The sequence below is a fragment of the Sesamum indicum genome, linkage group LG5 (genome assembly GCF_000512975.1).
Source record: "Sesamum indicum cultivar Zhongzhi No. 13 linkage group LG5, S_indicum_v1.0, whole genome shotgun sequence".
Taxonomy (NCBI): Eukaryota; Viridiplantae; Streptophyta; class Magnoliopsida; order Lamiales; family Pedaliaceae; genus Sesamum; species Sesamum indicum.
Window position 1 is genome coordinate 3,254,407 of NC_026149.1, and position 22,070 is coordinate 3,276,476.

At 31.9% G+C, this 22,070-nt stretch overlaps 2 protein-coding genes across 2 annotated transcripts; both read left to right on the top strand.

The window, feature by feature from the left end:
* Positions 9,429-14,149, top strand: LOC105161848 (beta-galactosidase). The gene is made up of 18 exons (XM_011079674.2): positions 9,429-9,868; positions 9,972-10,067; positions 10,179-10,291; positions 10,505-10,571; positions 10,671-10,763; positions 10,853-10,996; positions 11,289-11,377; positions 11,477-11,582; positions 11,670-11,757; positions 11,861-11,979; positions 12,080-12,244; positions 12,346-12,521; positions 12,625-12,734; positions 12,829-12,938; positions 13,031-13,141; positions 13,233-13,343; positions 13,427-13,632; positions 13,708-14,149. Exons 1-18 carry the CDS (start codon positions 9,692-9,694, stop codon positions 13,814-13,816), a joined length of 2,190 nt encoding a protein of 729 aa, XP_011077976.1. The 5' UTR covers positions 9,429-9,691; the 3' UTR covers positions 13,817-14,149.
* LOC105161849 (beta-galactosidase) lies at positions 16,719-21,364 on the top strand. The gene is made up of 18 exons (XM_011079675.2): positions 16,719-16,995; positions 17,089-17,184; positions 17,296-17,408; positions 17,642-17,708; positions 17,810-17,902; positions 17,992-18,135; positions 18,295-18,383; positions 18,514-18,619; positions 18,733-18,817; positions 18,960-19,078; positions 19,164-19,340; positions 19,446-19,612; positions 19,711-19,820; positions 19,899-20,008; positions 20,093-20,203; positions 20,384-20,494; positions 20,611-20,816; positions 20,916-21,364. Exons 1-18 carry the CDS (start codon positions 16,831-16,833, stop codon positions 21,025-21,027), a joined length of 2,181 nt encoding a protein of 726 aa, XP_011077977.1. The 5' UTR covers positions 16,719-16,830; the 3' UTR covers positions 21,028-21,364.

Sequence of the window (22,070 nt, forward strand, 5' to 3'; positions counted from 1 at the left end):
TATATCAATATAATGCATGTGAACTTGCAAATATATATGTTGCTTGAATGTGAATGTTTGAATTAGAACAGTACACATATCAAATTAAGTGGGTGGTGGTTGAAATTAAGTTTGAACAAAATTAAGGGTTTGCGTATGTATGTCAGAATATATAATTCATGCATGGTTTCATCATCAAGAAAACTGGACATATCATTATAACTAATTAGATGTTCTGATTTAGGTAGAACAAATATATATATATATATATATATATATGGGAGTTGATTTTAATGATTGTGGATAATAGTTTTCTTCATTAACAAGTCGTCCCTCCTACTTAATTCTGATGTTTACGTCTCATCGTCAGTGCTTTTTTGTTTTAGCCCGAAATTCACTTTATAAACAACGTAAATATTGCAGCAAAAATTATAATTTTAGTCCTATAATATTATATAGAAGGTGGGACTTTTGATCCTCTCTGATTTCAAATTTGCAACTGAAAATTATAATTTTTGCAATAATTTCAAATCAATAAAACTGATCGAAAAATTAAAAATTTCCCAATTGTTGCAATAATGTCACATCAATAAAACTGATCGAAAAATTAAAAATTTCCCAAATTAAGAGGTCACATGCTAAGCAATATTTTTCAGGGACATTTAGACTAAATATGTTTATTTTTTCTAATTATAGTCTCAATTGTAAATTCAAAATCGAGGAGGACTAAAATTTTCATTCTCTTATAGTTATATGACTAAAATTATATTTTTTTATCTTATATATTGAGTAAAATCATTTTACGTGTATCTATTTAAGTTTTGATATTTTATTCATGTACTAAACAAGAATTTTTTTTTTCTCTTTATAACCAAAACAAGAGACCTAATTTAGGTGGTAATTTTAATCTCACAACTGAATTTTAGCCATTATTAACTATTTATCGTGCCTTATATTTTAATATTTATTATTATTATTAAAATATAAACTATTAGAACCCAAAAAAAAAGATAGAGAAATGAATTGGTGAGGTGCAATCTTTGGAGGAGAGTAGGTCACATTATTGATTGTGGTGGGTGAGCCAAGCTAATTAATTTCCTTTTCCTCTTTGACAAATATATTAATTAAAATATTCGATCTATTTATTATTTTATTTTATTTTTCAAATATGACACTTTTTTGGATAAGAGAAGCTTCAATGTCTTGAAAACTTGTGCAAGTGTTTTACTCATTTTCAATTCAATGTCACGGCAATATTTGACTTTTTTTCTTGAATTATTGTACTACATCAATATTTAATAAATTGAAAAATACATAAACTAAATAATAAATTAAATTATAATAAACTCTTTACAAACTCATAACACGTATGACGAAATTTGAACATATATATTATCTCGAACTTGTTAATATAATTTAATTTTAATCACTAGATTAAAACATTATTAATACATCAACTTTTGACTTAGGAGAGTGAATAAACTGTGGTCCGAATCTTAGTATTATTAATTACTCACATTTTTATTTGTTTTTTTATGTAATATATAAAAGAAATATATATATTTGGTGTCATAATCATCATGACTGATGAGGAGAGAAACTCAACCATACATCTTCACATAAATCAATTATTAATTACGTAACATGTGTCCAAAAAAAAAATAATTTCTTTTTTTAATTATAATTCACCAATAATTACAATAAGACTGATAATCGTGGGCTGTTTTCTTGATTTTGCAGAAATAATATCAATTTAAGATTATTTTTTTTAATTTTTGATGGATTATCTTCATACATCATTGTGTTAGGAGTAATAATCGTGCAAAAATAATTAACAATCAATAATTTACGATCTATATAATTATTGAGATGTAGGTAAAATACGCGTACACGAATAAGGCTCCAACCTTAGATTTCTGAGCCATAGATGTCAAGAATCATTTTTGGTCAGATTACGACCTTATGTAGAAATCGCTATAAGAAATATGATTTTTTGTAATAATTAATTATCATAGTTAAAAATAAAAAAATTATTATAAAATATTAATTAATCATGATTCTGTAACGTTCATTAGTTCATTTTTCTGTAAGTGAAGTCAAAATATTAGTTATAGCTAAAAATCACGGCAAAAGTTTTGGCTAATAGGTAAAAATCATGGGAGAATTGATTAACCATGGCCGAAACTTAAATTTTTGCATCAATTTTATTTGTTCGGGTAGAGAATGTTGATTTGTTGTGGTTTTCAAGTTGTAGTGATTTATAGTGTTGGGAATAATTCATCTTTCTGTGGTGAAAAAATATAATTTTAACTCTATAACTTAGGGGTTTGTCAGTTTTGGTCTTACATAAATTGGTTTACAGGATTAAAATTGTATTATAATTGGGTCATGTACAAATCACATGTAATTTTTCGACCAAATTGACCGAAAAAAAGACTGAAATCACCAAAATTTTTATATCCAAAACTAAATTAAAAAAAAATTACAAGACCAATATTACCACTTTTTCTTTTTCTATAATGAAGTATGGAATGAAGCTAGTTTCAAAGTTTGGGGTATGGTAAATTCTCCCCATGTTCACGAGTGCTCAAAATTGGTTTATATTCGAACAATTTTCGTGTAAATTACAATAAAAAAAAAATCACCCATCAATTACTTATATTAGAAAGTCCCTAAAATATTATAAAATTATGATTTCACCCCTAAAACTATAGCTATTCTGAATTTGAATGTAATATTAATGGGCAGTATCAATACTCCAACAATAGAATCTTTCCCTCTTCAGACAACATGAAACTAATTAAAAGCATCAAATTCAATGTACTGAACATATGAACATGATACGTCAGCGTCATTCATTAGCACGACGAGAAGTAAAATATTGTGACGGATACTAATTAATCATGATTATACAATAATTATTAATCGTTGTTTTTACAAATAAAGACAAATACGTTACAACAAAAAATTATAGCAGATGATTTATCTATAGATAAATTCGATGGTAAGTATTAATTAACTGCAGTCAAAATGTAAATTTTCACATTAATTCTCTTTGACTATAGTAAATAGTATTAATTTGAGCAGGAGCTTTAAATAGTGGTGATTAAAGTGTAGGATAATTCATATTTTTTTTAATAGTGTCTGGTGGACCAAGAAAGGGGGCTAAACCAGAAGAGGGAATGTCCATTTTCCAATTATGTATGTGGCGTTCTCATCCATAAGAAAAGAGATTTTTGGTTGGGAAAAAACTCACACGCAACTCATCGATCATCAAACCTTTCTTATCGTTAGGACAATTATATATATATATATATATATATATATCTGTGTGTGTGTGTTACGTTGCATGGAAGCAACTACGTGTTTCAGTGTGGGAAAAGCGAAGTTGGCAGATATAATTTGATTTAAATTTAATTCCATGTAATAATTAAGGTTGTACTCAAGTTTGTAAAAAGTCGATGATGTCTAATCTTAGATAGTTAAGGTTGAAATTATGAAATAAAGTTCGAAGTTATGATTTTATGTTTTATTGAACGTGTGGATATTTTGTCTTATATAACTCCACTATTTAAGCCATATACGGAGAAACCCGCACAGGCTTGGAGCCATCCCATTCCAATAGCGTATATTTGGAGCTCAATATGAAATTTTATTTTCTTGCAGGACTTGTTTGGGGTTTATTGTAATTTATTTCCTTATTTTTATTATATGGATGTATATTGATTGCCAAATCAATTAATATATATATATATATATATAATTTATTAAAATATGAATGCAATTATATAATTATTGGTTGTGTCAAAAAAAGAAAAAAAAAAGATTAAAGAGCTTAATTACTTTCTTGATCATTATGAGGTTTCGGGTTTGAATTATATTACAAGGGCAATTATTCATTTAATTAAGGCTGATTTAGACGTAAATATTATGTGATTATTAATAATAAAAAAGAAAACGAAAAAGTCGTTGTCTTCTATAATTCTATTGATTTATATTGGATAGAGTTGAAATTAATGACTTATCTTGATGTGATGTGACATTATTCTAAGCTTCAATTAATAAAAAGGTGATATATATAAGTTTGGATTATGATTATAAAAATAATAATATATAACCAGGCTAAAGCATTTTAAGTCTATTTTTAGACCCTAGATTCCAATTATCTGTAATAAATAAAAAATAAAAATACAAAACAATATCATTTCGAATGAGGAAAATATATATTTTGCGTAGCATTTTTCGACTAAATGTGATGCAAACATAATTTAATTTAGTTATCAGGACGCATGTCGAAAGAGGGATCGGTTTTTAATATATGCGCGTCACGTGTATTAACAAAATTTTTATACATATAATATAAACATATATATATTAAATAAAAATAGAAAATATAATATATTTTAAAGAATAAATTGCATAAAACTCCATGTGGGCATACAATATATGCCCACGATGGAGAAGAAGAAAAACAAATTGATATTAAATAATTTTATTTTTTTAATTTTTAAAACTTTAAAATTTCAAAAATAAAATAATTTTAATATTTAATCTAAATAACTTATAATAAATAATATAATTTAAAATAATTGATATTATTAATTTTTATATTTGTTTATTTATTTTATAAATAAATAAAATATATTTAAATTAATAATAATTCAATTTAATTAATAATATATAATTATTATAAGTGACTTTTATATTGCATATAATTTTTTAATTTGAAAAGTGAATTTCAGTATATTAAATTTGTATTGTGTTTTTTAAATTCAAAATTTTAATTTTTAAAAAATTTATATAATTTTGGGATATTTTTTATTAAATTAATATATTTCACAAATAAATATATAATTTCTTGTAATATATTTGGACTCAATAAATAATTTAAATTAATTAAATATATTAAAATAAAATAATAATATAAATAAATAAATTTAAAATATATCTAAATATGAAAAAAATTATCAAAATAGACATTATACACTTAAAATAATCCTAAAAAGACCAAAAAAATGAGGTCTTCTTGCACAATAGGCGAATGTCACATACTCTCCTTTAGTTTCTAATGGAGAGGGGAGGTTTTGCTGTATTTTATAAAATACAAGAGATTTTTTATCTATTTTTTTAACGCAGGGAATTTTTAATTAAAATGTGAAAACCCATAAAAGTGTTATGCAATTTATCCTAATTTAAAATAAAAAATTCAATCTGTAGCAGGGAGGATTGTTTAGTGGATAGCACTAGAGATGCCAAGAATTGATGCTTAAAAAATAAAAAAAAATCCCTTTTGAAAATTGAGAAGCAAAGTATCCCAACTTTGATGAGGTACTTTTCTTTGATTCCTTCACCTACTCTTTATTTATTTAAATTTGTGAAGATACTTTTCTTTATATATACCTTAAAAACTTACCAAACTCATGTAAGTGAGTGTTAAAACTTAAAACCATGCAATATTAATTTAGATTAGTTACTAATTTTCATCTAATCTTCAATGTTATCTTTTCAAAGAGGAAGAATTTGGCGAATAAAATTTAATTTAGTCGACGAAGCTGAGACTCCATACATAAGAGGTCATTAGTTGTCTATAGCAACAATTGTATACATAATTTTAGTTACTGAAAATAATATTATAATAAGATTAAAATTATTGTCTTTTATTTGCAATATTAATTCTAAGATTTTCATTTGGTATTATGTTTTTTTTATTATTATTTTGGTGGTGTGGGTTCGTAGCTGAAGGCTAAGAGTACAAAAGTAGAAATCTTAAATATATATATATATATATATGTATATTATTACAAAATAAAAAAAATAGGGTGGGACTTCATAAATCCGTTAGGGAAGAATGAGTCTAGGGTGGCAATGGAGTGGGTATGGGGCGAGATGGGGTGGACCCAGGACCAAGTTTGCTACAAAACTCATCGGGGCAGTTCTGACCCGGTAAACCTAACTTTTTTTTTTTTTTTTTTTTGGAAGAATTTAATTGTTCCACAAATATAAAGAAAAAAAAATCAACATATGAATTATAATTAAATTATCCAATCGCCTAACTCAAGTACTAAAGGAAAAAAGTGGGGTGCAAATTTTTTTGAATTTGGGTTCAATTATCTTTTCTAATTGTGTCCGTGACATATGCGAAGATTACAATCCTTATAACTGATTTACAGTCACTAAAATTCAAGATTTAACCATATAGGAATCAACAAGACATGAGTGACACTTCATAGATCCGTCAGATTCCTATTGTATGTATATATATATAGGAAAAAATGCAAACAATTTTCTTATGATATTGTAATGAGCAAATTACTCTATATGCAAAAAAAAATTAGTAATTTATCCCCCTGTATTTTTTAAAATGCAGCAATTTACCACCCTATATTTTTTAAAATGAAGCAATTTACCTCCCTAAAAAACGTGGTAAATTACTTCGTTTTAATTAATACGAGAGAGGGAGGAGGTACATTGTTTCTTATTTATTTTTTTTTACAGAAAAATAATCTACTCATTTATAATAATATCACATGAGATAAATTGCATTAAACACGAAGAAACATAGAAATATTGTTTGTTAAAGAAGTAAATGAGTGCAACAAAATTAGGAGGGGATTGGGAAAAGAAAGGGTTTGGCTTGGAAGCTACCATCATCATTCCTTTTACTCTCTTGTACGCGTTGCAGCACTTACACTCATAACCACCCAATTCATAACGGTATTGACAGCTTTGCTTTGCTTTTCTTTTCTTTCTGTTCCAACCTTCCCATCATATCTTTTCAAAACCTAAGAATGCTTAGGACAAATTTCATAAAAATTACCTTATACCCAATCAAATGCGCTCATAATCACATGACAAGTGTAATAAATATACAATTTAAAAATATTATTATACTTATCAAATAATTCGTGTATAATTTAGGAAGAGCGACGAACAAAAATTAATTTGATTTGATTATATATAATCGGAATATTATTTTTTTTTTCAAGAAATGAGAATTAGAGATGATACTGAATTATTATTAGACTCGATGAGTATTGAGTCTACTAATGAGTGGAAGGATGCGTCTCGAGTTGTTTTAAAAAATATATATATATGAGAAATTACTTATTAATTCACATAAAATATAAATATAATACTCTATAAATTAATTAAACCAAGGAAAAATAATTAATGACTAGTTTCTACCTTTAATTAATGTACAATTAGTGCAAATAAAATTAGAAAAACTACAAATTCTAGATAATAAAAAAAACCATGAACAACATATAAGTATGCAAATTAAAATTCAATATTTATATACTAATAACATTATTTTGTCTTACCTAAAGGGTATAATGAATTTTCAAATATAAAATGTGAATTTCTTAAATATTTTAAAAATTATAAAATAAGATTATTGTTGTATTTAATGAATTTGGGAAGGTTGAGTATGAAGTAGATTAGTCTTGATTTGTGATTCCTTCTAGGATCTCGCAATGCCCCAAAAATAAAAAGAAAAAAAAAACATTAATTTTTTACTAATACGACTCTTCCTCATCTCTAATGAAAATAAATTAAAACTAAAGGCATTTATTGCGAGATGTAAAACGCGTCTATTGCGTGACCAATTCAAACTTTCTGTCTAAACCAATACCTCTTGTTTTTTTATATTTTTTTTATTTATAATACGCATATAATCAGATAGATATGATAAAAATTTCAAAATAAATACTAATATATAATAAAAGACGGAACAAGTGATCAACATAAATAAAAAGTGTAAAATAAAAATCATAAATATCAGTGATTAATAGATAACATCGACCATTTAATTACATTGATACCTAAGTGTATAACTAATATAGATATACAAATTATATAATTTAATTTATTTTTTTAAAATAAATTATAAGTAATATCAATTAATATTCATTATAAAATAAAAAATATAATACAATTTAAAATATGCTGCTTAATCTGTCAGTCATAAGCAGTCGTAATTTTGTACATCACCTTGAGAAACAAAAATTGACTTGTGCTACGTCATTTTCTTCATAGAGAAAGACTTTCAATACAAGTCCGTCCCATCTCATATCTTATTTTACATGCCAGATTATATCGATATCTTTTGAAATTAAGTTTAAGTATAAAAAAGTGTTTATTCGTTGTAAATTACAGTTACGCTTCTCAAGCGATGGTTAATGTAATATATCTCGAAGTCGAAGGGTTGTTTTCTGTAAAATTATAAGTACACTCCTGAAGGAGGTGATAGTGTAATATATCTCAAGGCATGTTTGTGTAAGGTTTTGCCACTAAATATAGGTATACTTATAATTACAAGTACCAATGCAAGGAGTGTAATGGGCTCTATACTCACAAATGGTGATTACTGACACTGTCGGACCAATTTTTTATAAAGGCAAAAATGCCCTTAAACTAATAAGATAACTAACTCATTCCACCTTCCAAATTATACATTAACTAATAAATTAGTTTTCTTTTCATTTTTTTTTTACTGTAATGCATTTATTTGTATATTTTATTCTTATTTATAATATATTTTCAAACGTGAATTATACGCACGTAGAAATGACGTTCCATAACGACTAATTCTACTAATGGTAAGAGTGTTTGTATAGATAGACCTATTTTCAGGGAGCAGAATGTAATTTATCCTATTTGATATATACAATTATTTTTATAATCTCTCAATTTAAATTGAAATAAATGACCCGACTTAAAATACAAGTGGTATGTCTGAATAAAAGTATACAATTATTTTTTGTTTCCTATGATGTAAAGTTTAGTACGTAGTAATATTTTAGTAAACGGGTAAGGATTCATATCATGTAAAAAAATGTGGAATGAGCTACTAACTAATATAAGCTACCCAAGATTTTTCAAACGTGACTAATAATTCCTTTAGGTTTTACGCACAAAAGATGAATTGTTAAAAGTGAAGACAAACATGCCTTCCTTTCCAAGTGGAGTATTTTCGATTTTCACGTTTTTTCAATTTCTTTTTTTTAATGGTGTAACGGTTTAAAATAAGCGTATATTATTTTATTACGAAAAATAAATTGAAAAGAATGTCTTGATTTATATTTTTTTGCTTTTAAACGGCTTATTGATACAAGTCCAAAACTATTAGTAATTTCCTCGCGAATTTTTATAGTTTATTAGTAAAATTATAAATATTAAATTATTCCACCAAATATTCTAATTTTAGTGTTTTTTTTTTTTTTCAGTTTCTACCTTTATTTTCAAATGAACGTAACTTTTACTGCTGCTTAGTTTGTAGAGGCTGTTGGTGACATAAATTTGAAGGGAATTGGAAGGGAGAAGAGAGCTGTTTTCTGGTTGAAGTGTTTATGATAAGGAAGAAGATTAAAGCTGAAAAGAGAGATAAAAATGGATGAATTCATGGGGCCCTCCTCCACTCTATATATCTATATAAAGCAGTTGGAGCTTCCCCATTTTCTCATGCACCATAACCAAACCTCCCACTTCAGCTCTGGGCATCTTTCTTTTTTTTTTTATATACACAGATTCACTCACAAACAAAACCTATTTCATTCATCAAGAAACACATACATATATTTGAGTAATAGCTTATTTTCAAGAAGACAAAAGACAGGAACCCCCCACCCCACACCACACCACCACCAGAATATATATATATATATATATGTATGTATGTATGTATGTGTTGCTTGGAGACTCTGAATGAGTGATGGGTTCAATGTGGAAAGTATTAAAAATCAAAACTTTGGTGTTGGTAGTCTTGTTTTCGTTGGCTTGCTCTTCGGTTAGAGCCACTGTTTCATATGATGACAAAGCCTTCATCATCAATGGGAAGAGAAGGATTCTCATTTCTGGGTCCATTCACTACCCAAGAAGCACTCCTGAGGTACAACTTTTCAATGCTGTGTTTGTTTCTTCCTTTTGATTTTTGTGGGGATTGTTTTAGTATTAACTGTTAACTTTGTCCAATGGTTTTTGTTGGGAAATAGATGTGGCCTGATCTTATACAGAAGGCTAAAGATGGAGGCTTAGATGTTATACAGACTTATGTGTTTTGGAATGGGCATGAGGCATCTCCTGGAAAAGTAATGCAACAGTTCTTCTCTCTGTGTGTGTGTTTGAATTTTTGCAATTTCAAGAAACCAATCTGTTTTTCTTTTTTGTGTTTTTTTAATTTCTTGTTTTCGTTCGTCCAGTATAATTTTGAGGGGCGGTTTGATCTTGTCAAGTTCATCAAACTGGTACAGCAGGCTGGCCTTTATGTTCATCTCCGCATTGGGCCCTATGTTTGTGCAGAATGGAATTTTGGGTAATACTTATATTCTCACAAACATGCAATTAGCCCAGAATATGTTTCTTGATCATTTGCAGCCCTTTGAAGTTTGTAGTAGTCGTTCCTCGAGGCAAATAACTAATCAATACGATTGAGAAATGATATTAATCATCGTTTCATTCTGTCGAACTTTGAACCAGAAGGCATGTTTCTCCATGTGCCCTGTTTTAATGCTCTGTTTTGATGCAGGGGATTCCCAGTTTGGCTAAAATATGTACCAGGAATAGAGTTCAGAACAGACAATCAGCCTTTCAAGGTTCTATTTCCAGTAGCTTATTTGACTTTGTTAACTCCGTTTATGTGGACCTAATTTTCAACTGACTATTTTGGCATTTATTGGTGGGCTATGATGAAGGTGGCAATGCAAGGGTTTGTTGAAAAAATCGTCAACATGATGAAGTCGGAAAAGTTGTTCGAGTCACAGGGAGGACCGATCATTATGTCACAGGTTGAAAATAGTTCTCTCTTCATTTTTTCTACATCTATGAATTGTTCACTTTGTTATAATCAATTCTATTAATTGAATAATATTTGCAGATAGAAAATGAATACGGACCGGTGGAGTGGGAAATTGGTGCTCCTGGGAAAGCTTACACAGCTTGGGCTGCAAAAATGGCTGTTGGACTTAACACTGGTGTTCCATGGATCATGTGCAAACAAGAAACTGCCCCTGATCCCATCGTACGAATTGTCCTACTTTCTTTTATTTAGAGCTAGCACCCTCATTAAATGTGACATATATTTTTAGAGAATTTATTCGGCAGAAGTTGACTATTTCAGTTGATATTAATGTTTGATCATAATTTCAATAGCTGCAACACAAATTAGTTAAGATGGGGTCCCACGACTTGTTGAGTTTATCTTATTTATTAAGGAAATCTACACAACTTTGTCAACAAACTTGTCAATTTCTTGAAGGTGACAGGAATAAAGTTTTCTGATATATATTTTCTTCATTGTGTGGCTATTACAGATAGATACATGCAATGGTTTCTATTGCGAAGGCTTCCGTCCAAACAAGCCCTGGAAACCAAAAATGTGGACTGAAGTCTGGACCGGCTGGTGAGTGACTGAAATATCAGCTACGTGCTTAAACTTTCTTTCTCATGTTGAGATTTCTCTGTTTGATGATATTCCTTGTTTGTCTTGTGTGTTCCTAAGGTACACGCAATATGGTGGCCCGGTTCCTCGCAGACCTGCTGAAGACTTGGCTTTTGCAATAGCCAGGTTTGTCCAGAATAATGGTTCGTTCTTCAATTATTACATGGTAGGTCTATTCTCCTTTCTGTTTAATTTGATGCTTTATTTCTGGGATGAGAAAATCTTCACATTTTCTCACTTGTTTGCTCTACAGTACCACGGAGGAACCAACTTTGGTCGGACGGCAGCTGGGCTTTTTATTGCCACCAGCTATGATTATGATGCTCCATTAGATGAATATGGTAAGGAAGAATACACCTATGATCGTTGTGTCCAACTTATGTTTGTTAAAAATAAGTAGTTTATGCATTATAGTCATCTGTCTCTTACTGATACTATGTGTAGGGCTTCCAAATGAGCCGAAATACGGGCACTTGACTAATTTACACAAAGCAATTAAGCAATGTGAACCAGCTTTAGTTTCATCGTATCCCACCATCACTTGGCCTGGTAAAAATCAAGAGGTAAATCATACAGTATGTTACTGTATAAAACCAACTGAGTGTTGTGTGTGTGTCTCAGTACACTGGCATCTGAAATAGCTACTTTCTGATATATCTCTAGGTTCACGTCTTCAGATCAAAATCGGGGGCTTGTGCTGCATTTCTTTCCAACTATGATCCCACGTATTCCACGAAATTGACATTTCAGAATAGGCAATACGAATTGCCTCCTTGGTCAATCAGCATTCTGCCCGACTGCAAAACGGAAGTATACAACACTGCCCGAGTAAGGAAAAAGTTTGTTCAGTATGGATTTTGCAACACAGTGTGTGCATAGAAGTAAATGAAATCCAAGTCCAGATTTTAATGCGTATAGTGTGGATGCAGATTAGCTCCAAAGGCTCAACGGCAAAGATGGTACCCGTGAGTGGTGGATTGTCTTGGCAGTCGTATAGTGAGGAGACACCTTCCGCTGATGACCGTGACACACTTGCAATGCAAGGTCTATGGGAGCAAGTCAATGTTACCAGAGACTCCTCTGATTATTTATGGTACCTTACTCAGTAAGTGAACAAGCAAAAGAATATTTGTCGATCTTTTGTCTATTTTTAGGCAAACAGTACTAGTAGTTACTGATCTTTTTCTGTTCATAAACTACAACTACAGAGTTAATATAGCTCCTAATGAGGGATTTCTGAAGAGTGGGCAATGGCCTGTTCTCACAGCCATGTCTGCAGGGCATGCCTTGCATGTTTTCGTCAATGGCAAGTTATCAGGTGATTAGTCCTAAGCACTTTTGCTTATAACATTATGCGTTTTCTTTAGAGTTTTATCGAGTTTGACTCATGTGTTTTGTCGTTCTTGTGATAGGAACTGTGTATGGGGGCCTGGATAATCCCAAACTGACATATACCGGCTATGTGAATCTAAGAGCCGGAGTTAACAAAATCTCTTTACTGAGCGTTGCTGTGGGGCTTCCGGTTAGTTTGCCCTCTCTCACCTCTGTCTTCTTTGGCATTACTAGTGTGTGCATTAAGCTTTTCTTGTAATAATCCTTTTCAATCCGGTTTAGAATGTTGGCTTGCACTATGAGAGGTGGAACGCAGGAGTTCTTGGGCCCGTGACCTTAAAGGGTCTCAATGAGGGGACTAGAGACTTGACAAAGCAGAGTTGGTCATACAAGGTTCTTCACATATGCAATTGTTATCTCACAGCAAGTCTTAATTTAGATCATGAGTTTTAAGCTCACGTTTTATGTATTCAAATGACTATAGGTTGGCCTGAAAGGCGAAGCACTCACCCTTGATAATGTCACTGGAAGTTCGTCAGTGGAATGGGTCGAGGGATCCCTCTTGGCTCAAAAGCAACCTCTAACGTGGTACAAGGTAAACTCCTTTTTCCCGACTCCAAGAAGAGATTAACTTAATTTGTCTACCTTGTATCCTTGTAATACCGTTTGTCTTTCCAGACTACATTTAATGCACCACAAGGGAACGACCCGGTGGCGTTGGACATGATCAGCATGGGAAAAGGTGAAATATGGGTTAACGGTGAAAGCATAGGCAGACACTGGCCAGGATACACAGCAAAAGGCAGCTGCGGTGGCTGTAACTATGCAGGCACATTCACAGAGAAGAAATGCCAAAGCGGCTGCGGCCAGCCCTCTCAAAGATGGTGAGACTGACTTTCATGCTTACTCTTTCTTTAAGCAAATCATGTAGTAGTATCTGATCAAACTGTAAACTCCAGGTATCATATCCCACGTTCATGGCTGAAACCAAGTGGGAACCTGTTAGTAGTGTTTGAGGAGTGGGGCGGCGACCCGACTAAAATTTCTCTGGTTACAAGAACAGCATAACAAAGCATGCAGAAAACATCAGCATATTAGCTACTGAATAAATACACACCGGACAGCTTTCCGATCAAGGAGTTTTATACCTTTGGAAGGAACTTCTGTTCAAGATTTACACATAGTTGAAGAAAGTTCGACAAGCCCGCTAATTGATTTCTGCGGATAAATACTTGTACAGTCATATAATACTCCAGTCAGGAATATAGAAAATGCAATTGCATAAAAGTAGAAGGCATCTCTGTATTTGGAAGTAGTTTGCTGTGAAAGATGAAAGTATTTGCTATCCAAAGTGTTATTGTGAAAGTTATTGTCCTCAGAAATCAGTTCTTTTTACATGAATTGTTGTTTCTGCATGGAATGCAAAACTTTGAGTCAAACTGCATAGGATCTAAAACATTTAAGGCCATATTTGGACTGAAATATTTAAAGAAAGGATTTCAAATGATTCAATATCAAAGGGACATATTGTTATGTGCAGAATAATATTTAATGTAAAATTCAAGAAATTGAGAAATATTTTAATTATTTACTCTGTTTTTACATATAGAAATTTCTGGATTATCCCATTATAATCCAGAAAGTTCTTGATGTTCTTGAGTCATGCATACAAGTATAGAACCTTACTAATTTAGAGTGTTCTAGACATAGGTAGAATCTTGTATAAAATTCTTGAATAACTTGAATTTGGAACAAAGTAGATTTCTCTATGAAAAATAGATAGCTAATGTAATTTCTAAAAATGTCTCATTTTGTGAACATCTTTGGAATGCTATAGGAAGTTCATGGAGAGCTCTGAATTGCCTCTCTCCAACCTCTTAATGCTTTTGTTCCTCACTGCCCATTTCTGTCTCTATATCCGTCTCTATTAGAGACGGAACAAATTTTGTCTTTAAATTTCGTCACCGATATCCTATTTTCTTTTAGTGAATATGGATAATACAGAAAGAACTAACGCCTCAATCGGAAAAAAAGTCGATTAAATGAAGGGTAAAAGTGAAATACTAATAAAGTTATGGGTGTGTTTTTGTTTATTGGATATTAAGATTAAATAACTTATAAGATGTTTTAAAAAAAGTGGGTTGAAATTATTTTTCTTTTTAAAAAAGCTTATACAGTCCAAACATTATATTTTAGGACCTTATATAAAATAAATTTGTCAAATGATTTTCAAAAGCTTATAAAATCTCAAACGCCTTATAAGATGCTTTGAGAAGCTCCTATAATTGATGAACTCTTGGATGAATTGAATGGGACATGAGACTTCTCCAAATAAGATTTGGCATCAGGATATTTGAAACTCGAGGATGTGTTCAGAACTACCATTCTCACTCATCAAGGACATTATGAGTTTCTTGTTGTGTATTTTGGTCTATATAACACTTCCACTTTCCAACTTCTTATGAATCAAGTATTAGCAAAACATATGAGGAAATTGTACTTGTATTGTTTTGAAGATATACTAATTTGTTATAGATCTTGGGCTGATCAGATGACACACTTGCAAATTACCCTTGATTTGTGAAAACTAACCAGCTCTAGGCTAAATGAGCAAGTGTAGCTTTGGGAAGGATTTTGAAGAAAGGTAAAAAGATTTGTGTGGAGAGCAATACTGAGCTGAGCCAGAAAATCATTAAAATACTCCATAGCTCATCTCTTGGAGGTGATTAACACTTTATCAGAGGGTCAGAAGCATGTTTTATTGGCCCAGGTTAAAAATTTACATGACTAAATTACCAGCGCTTTAAGTTAAAAGATTAAAATGCCATTCACCCTAAATTAGGGGATTAATTTTGCAATTAGCCCATTTACTATTACCTACACAAAGTAAGAACCTATTTTACTTAAAACTTTTCATAGAAAAGTCAAAGTTAGAACTATATTTCTCAATAATTGCAACAAAAGAATTGATATTTTTACAAAATAATTATTACTAATGATATTTTTTCAAAATAATTTAAAGTTTATAACATGTTTATAATTTTTATAACTATCTTTTAAACAAATAATAAAAAAATAAGATAGATATTGATTGTTCACTCGCACATGGGTGCACCTAAAAAAAAATAGATACGTTCCCTTTTATAAAAGGAAAAAGAAAATAAAACATCAATTAACTCACTTAAATTTTGATTGGTTCAAAATTTCAAGTAAAATTGATAAAGTAAATGCAGCAAATTGATAAGAAACATAATGTAATATCTTTGAGAAAATAATGAAAAATAGTAAATAATGAATAAGAAAGATGACATTGAAAATCAAACGGCAGCAGTAGGTAACAATAAATAATTTCATCAAGAAAACTCAATAAATTGATGAAGTCAAGCAAGACGCTTTATCCGGCCAACAAAATCGGACGAGCAAATGATACAAAACCATGTATTTACATAACAACTTACTTAATTATATTGTTATTTAATTTTTAAATTTTCATTGAATATAAAGCTTTTACAATAAGTTCTAAAAGTTCAAATTCATTAATCAAGATGAATAAGATTTTTTCATTTATAAATTACTTATTAAATTTCGAATTAATATTTATTAATTTATGAAATATTATATATATTTGCTTAATTAAAATTTTAAATATATAAATATTTTGTCAATTTATAATGTGATAAATATCACATGCAATGCACGTGGTTGCTACTAGTCCATTAAAAAGTATATTAAAAATATTTTAGCGTAATGCATCTATTAATTCAAAATGAATAGAATTAAAATTTAAGAAAATTCAAAATAAGATCTTGTTTTTAGATAAAATAAAAGGTTCTGATTTGCTTCCATCCATTTGTGGGAAGGATTTCAGCCGAAACTTGCTCATGTTCTCATGCAAATAACCAAACTACATGAGTGTGTGCGTGTATATATATACACACTCTCACAACTCATTCTCTGAAGAAGAAATAAAACAAAGAGGGTTAAGACATTTGGCTTGATTGTGCTAGAAAATTTCTCTGAATTGGAGGACTCAATAAGACAGCAGAAAGAAGCAAAAGCCCCACAACCAAGGCGAATGAGTGATGGGTTCAGTATGGGAAATGTTGGTGTCCTTGATCGTGTTCTTGTCAGTGGCTTGTGTTTCAGTTAGAGCCACTGTTACATATGATGAAAAATCCTTCATGATTAATGGGGTGAGAAAGATTCTCGTTTCTGGTTCCATTCACTATCCAAGAAGCACTCCTGAGGTACCATGCATTACGTGCAATCTTCGCTTTGATTTGTGTCTGATTCTTTTAGTATTGATGTGTTGATAGATTTACTGTTTGCTGGATATGTAGATGTGGCCTCAACTCATACAGAAGGCTAAAGAAGGCGGTTTAGATATTGTGGAGACTTATGTGTTCTGGAACGGGCACGAACCGTCTCCTGGAAAAGTAATGCAAATCTGTCATGTCTTTTAACCCCATTAGTCCCTCTTCCAGTAATGAGTTTTTTGCTATTTCAAGAAATCAACAAAATTTACATTTTTCTCGTTGCTTATTCAGTTTAACTATGAGGGGCGGTTTGATCTTGTCAAGTTCATCAAACTGGTACAGCAAGCTGGCCTCTACGTTCACCTCCGCATTGGGCCTTATGTTTGTGCAGAGTGGAATTATGGGTAATGCATGGATTCATTTAAAGATGACATTATGCAAAACTATAACATTTATGGATGTTTTATCTTAAAGTACTGTGGCTTAGCCTAGAAAAAGTTTCTTGATCATTCGCCCAAGTTTGAAGTATTCGTTGCTAGAGTACTTATTATGTGATTAGTTTGGCACTCTTGAACTTAGAGTAGGTTGATGATGATGGGCTTTACGTCCTCTGCTTTTATCCTCTATTTTGATGCAGGGGACTCCCGGTTTGGCTAAAATATGTACCAGGAATGGAATTCAGAACGGACAACCAGCCTTTCGAGGTTTGCCATTTCTAGCAGCTTATTCACATTCTGAACTTTCATTTATCTACCACCAATTTTCAACTGATTATGTTGGTATTTACTGATGGACTATGACTAAGTTGGCAATGAAAGGATTTGTCGAAAGCATTGTCTATATGATGAAGTCAGAAAAATTGTTTGAGCCTCAGGGAGGACCGATCATTATGGCACAGGTCGGAAGATCTTTCTCTTTCTTCTTCCTTTCCATCCATAACTTGGCAACTTGTTATAATCAATTGAATGAATTGAATAATATGTGCAGATAGAAAATGAATATGGACCGGTGGAGTGGGAAATTGGTGCTCCTGGTGTAGCTTACACAGCTTGGTTTACAAAAATGGCTGTTGCACTTGATATTGGTGTTCCATGGATCATGTGCAAACAAGAAACCGCCCCTGCACCGATGGTACAATTTTCCTACATTTTCCATAACAACTATCAAATTCCTATTTTCTTTTGTTCAGTGCTAGTACCCTCAATTTCTTGAAGGCGGCTGGTCGAAATTATTGCGAATTTTACTTCCACAAGATACAATGTTATGCTTATCACTCTGTTGTTGTTACAGATTGATGCCTGCAATGGTTTCTATTGTGATGGCTTCAAACCTAGCAAGCCTAATGAACCCAAAATGTGGACTGAAGTCTGGAGTGGCTGGTAAATAACCAAAATATCAACTGTGTAACTAAATTACTTTCTCATGTTCCATTGCATTTTCGATTCATCTTCTGATAATCTATTCCAGGGAGATTTCGATATTCCTTATTTCTATTATATGTTTTCTTAGGTATACACCATTTGGTGGTCCGCTTCCTTACAGACCTGTCGAAGACTTGGCTTTTTCAATCGCAAAGTTTGTCCAAAGTAACGGCACGTTCTTCAATTATTACATGGTAAGTCTACTTTCCTTTCTGTTTCTGGTTTGGTGTTGTGTTCTTTGATGTACTTCGGTTCAAGTCTTTGCAGAGAAAAAATCTTACATATTTTAGCTTGTTTTGTTCTCTAGTACCATGGAGGTACCAACTTCGGTCGATCATCTGGTCTTTTTGTTACCACCAGCTATGATTTTGATGCCCCCTTGGACGAATATGGTAATGTCTGGAATTCAGTTTTATCTTCTAATATCGTGCAGCACGAATATCGTGAAGAAAATAGTTGTTTATGCTTAATAGTCATCAAGCTCAAATATCATCAGTAATCTAAAACCAATGGCTTACTAATACTATGTACTAGGACTTCCAAATGAGCCGAAATGGGGGCACTTGACTGATTTACACAGTGCAATTAAGAAATCTGAAGAAGCTTTACTTTCATCATATCCCACCATCACCTGGCCCGGTAATAATCAAGAGGTAAACCAAAACAAAGCGTGTGTGTGTGTGTGTTTGTTTGTTTCAGGCTGGCATCTAAACTAGCTTCTTTATAATGAATCTCCAGGTTCGTGTCTTCAAATCAGATTCAGGGGCTTGTGCTGCATTTCTTGCCAACTACGACACTGCGGACTGGACGAAATTGACATTCCAGAATTTCCCATATGATTTGCCTCCTTGGTCAATCAGCATTCTGCCTGACTGCAAAACTGAAGTTTACAACACGGCCAAAATAAAGAGAAAGGTTCTTTATAGTGAAAGATGATCTCTTTTTATGTCATTCTAGTTTGATATGTTTTTCATTTGGTCTGAAAGGTGTCGTTCTCTCAAATAACTATGTCTATTGCAGATCGGCCCCACACGTAAGATGAGACCCGCGATCAGTACATTTTCTTGGCAATCCTACAACGATCACATTCCTTCTGCTGGCGATCAAGATACATATCCAATGCAAGGTCTTTGGGAGCAAGTCAACGTTACGAGAGACTACTCTGATTATTTATGGTACCTGACTGAGTAAGTGTAACCAACGAGATGATCATTATTGATCTTTTTCAAGCCAAACAGTAACAAACATTATTGATCATTTTCCTCTCCATGAACGGTGACTACAGAGTCGATATAGATCCTAATGAGGGATTTCTGAAGAGCGGAAAATGGCCTCAGCTCACCGTCATGTCAGCAGGGCATGCCTTGAATGTTTATGTCAACGGACAGTTATCAGGTGATAATCTTATAACAACATGCTCTTTCTTCGTCGTCTTATAGAACTTTTCACTAATGTGTTCTGCCTGTGTGATAGGAAATGTGTATGGGACCCTGGAGAAACCCCAGTTGACATTTACCAGCAATGTGAATTTAAAAGCCGGCATTAACAAAATCGCTTTGCTTAGTGTTTCTGTGGGGCTAGCGGTTAGTTTCACCCGTTCTCACCTCTGTCTTTCTTTGCATTAGCAGAGTTGTGTGATCTAAATCAGTTCGTCTAATCCATCTCAGAATGTCGGGGTGCACTATGAGAAGTGGAATGTAGGAGTTCTCGGCCCTATCACTCTCGATGGTCTCAATGAAGGTACAAGAGACTTGACAAAGCAGAGCTGGTCATTTAAGGTTTGTGCCATTATCAGTTCTGTCAAGAATGCTGGCAGAAATTTTCTCTCCACTTAACATCGTAGGCAACAAAGATCGAAACATTGTTCTTATTCTCTACAATATCTCATAGCAAGCCTTAGTTTATCTACGAAACAGAAGATTTCTTGACTGACATTCTATGCATTTGTACATGGATAGGTTGGGTTGATAGGCGAAAGACTCAAACTTGACACCACGGCTGGAAGTTCTGCAGCGCAATGGGCTCAAGGATCGCAGGTTTCTCTAAAGCAACCTCTAACATGGTATAAGGTGAGTCCATTTCTCATACACCCGACTCTTCCCAAATCCAAGAAAAGGACACTAACTTAATCTGCCACGTATATTTTTGTGATACCGTCTCGTTTAATATGTTATGGTCTCGCCAGACGACATTTGATGCACCAGATGGGAACGATCCGTTGGGGTTGGACATGTACAGCATGGGAAAAGGTGAAATGTGGATAAACGACCAAGGCATAGGCAGACACTGGCCTGGAAATACAGCAAAAGGCAACTGCAGTAACTGTAACTATGCAGGCATATTCGCAGAGAAAAAATGCCTAGGCAACTGTGGCGAGCCCTCTCAAAGATGGTGAGACTTCTGTCCATGTTTACTCAGCCAACTTCGTTATCACTGTTTTCGTTTCTAAACAAACCGATCAAGAATGTGAGCAAACTGTAAATTTTTCAGGTATCACGTACCACGTTCATGGCTGAAACCAACGGGGAATGTTTTAGTCGTGTTCGAAGAATGGGGTGGCGATCCGACTAAGATTTCTATGGTTAAGAGAACGTTGTTGTAACGAAGCATCGGCTGCCCGATTTTGTGACTAGCCACTCCATGAACAAACTCCTGATTAGCTTTTGTAGAATGTTTGAGGTTTGGTACAGTTACACTGTACTACTCCAGCTATAGAGTCTTTTTCTTATTAAGTTTGAGTGGTTCGACTTCGATCCTCATCACGAGTCAGGACAAGCTCTAGGAGGATAGAGCAACTCAAATTTGCACCGAGTATTTATATATACTAGAAAGTATCACGTGCGAATAAGAACATGTATTTGAAAATGAATACGTTATTTATTAGTGATGTACACAAAATTTCAGTTTAATAAGATCCGTCATTTTTCATTTGAAGTTCATTTTTGCCTTGTAATATTATCCCTCTATACAATATTTCTATTACAATGATACTTTAAGGGTGATTGACGGATTTGGATTTGAAAAAAAAAATTGAAGAAAAAATTTCAAACGACTCCATTTAAAAAAAAATAAAATTAAAATCATTTTAATTTAATCATCTACTCACATTCAAATGATTTATTATTAAAAACTTAAAATCCATAATTCCAAATTCTTCAAGCTATTTATATTCAATTTTTAAAGTTATTGATAATTAAAAAATCAATCTAATTGAACATATTTGTAGTGTCAATACTTCTATTGTGTGGTTCTACAATTATAGTAGTGATATTTCAGGATCAAGTTATTAAATATATTTTAAGCTTATACTTATTATGATATTATTTAAATTTTTGTTTAAGTATTTACTTTGAAATATTATTCTATAAAGATGCTTTTTTGCATTTGCCTTGAAATTTTTTATTTCATATTTTTAGTAATAACTTTTCAATTTTATTTATATCAATCTAAATTGTATTCTCTACTTTTTATCCTATATTTACAACTTAATTTTTCATGATGTATTTGTTGTTATCATACACATATGGTGTTATATTAGAAACAACTGGCGTAGAAGTAAAAGTAACAACGTGCATAAAAAAATATTTAATTTTTTTCTCCAGAAAAAATCGAATGGTATTATAACCAACTCAGTCTAAGGCTCAA

Bases quoted from the DNA above. Each gene is read 5' to 3' on its own strand.
- LOC105161849 (XM_011079675.2), top strand. From the start codon at position 16,831: ATGGGTTCAGTATGGGAAATGTTGGTGTCCTTGATCGTGTTCTTGTCA. The intron at 16,996-17,088 runs GTACCATGCATT...CTGGATATGTAG, and splicing joins ATCCAAGAAGCACTCCTGAG to ATGTGGCCTCAACTCATACA. The intron at 18,818-18,959 runs GTAATGTCTGGA...ACTATGTACTAG, and splicing joins TGCCCCCTTGGACGAATATG to GACTTCCAAATGAGCCGAAA.
- LOC105161848 (XM_011079674.2), top strand. From the start codon at position 9,692: ATGGGTTCAATGTGGAAAGTATTAAAAATCAAAACTTTGGTGTTGGTA. The intron at 11,980-12,079 runs GTAAATCATACA...ATATATCTCTAG, and splicing joins GGCCTGGTAAAAATCAAGAG to GTTCACGTCTTCAGATCAAA. The intron at 12,522-12,624 runs GTAAGTGAACAA...CTACAACTACAG, and splicing joins TATTTATGGTACCTTACTCA to AGTTAATATAGCTCCTAATG.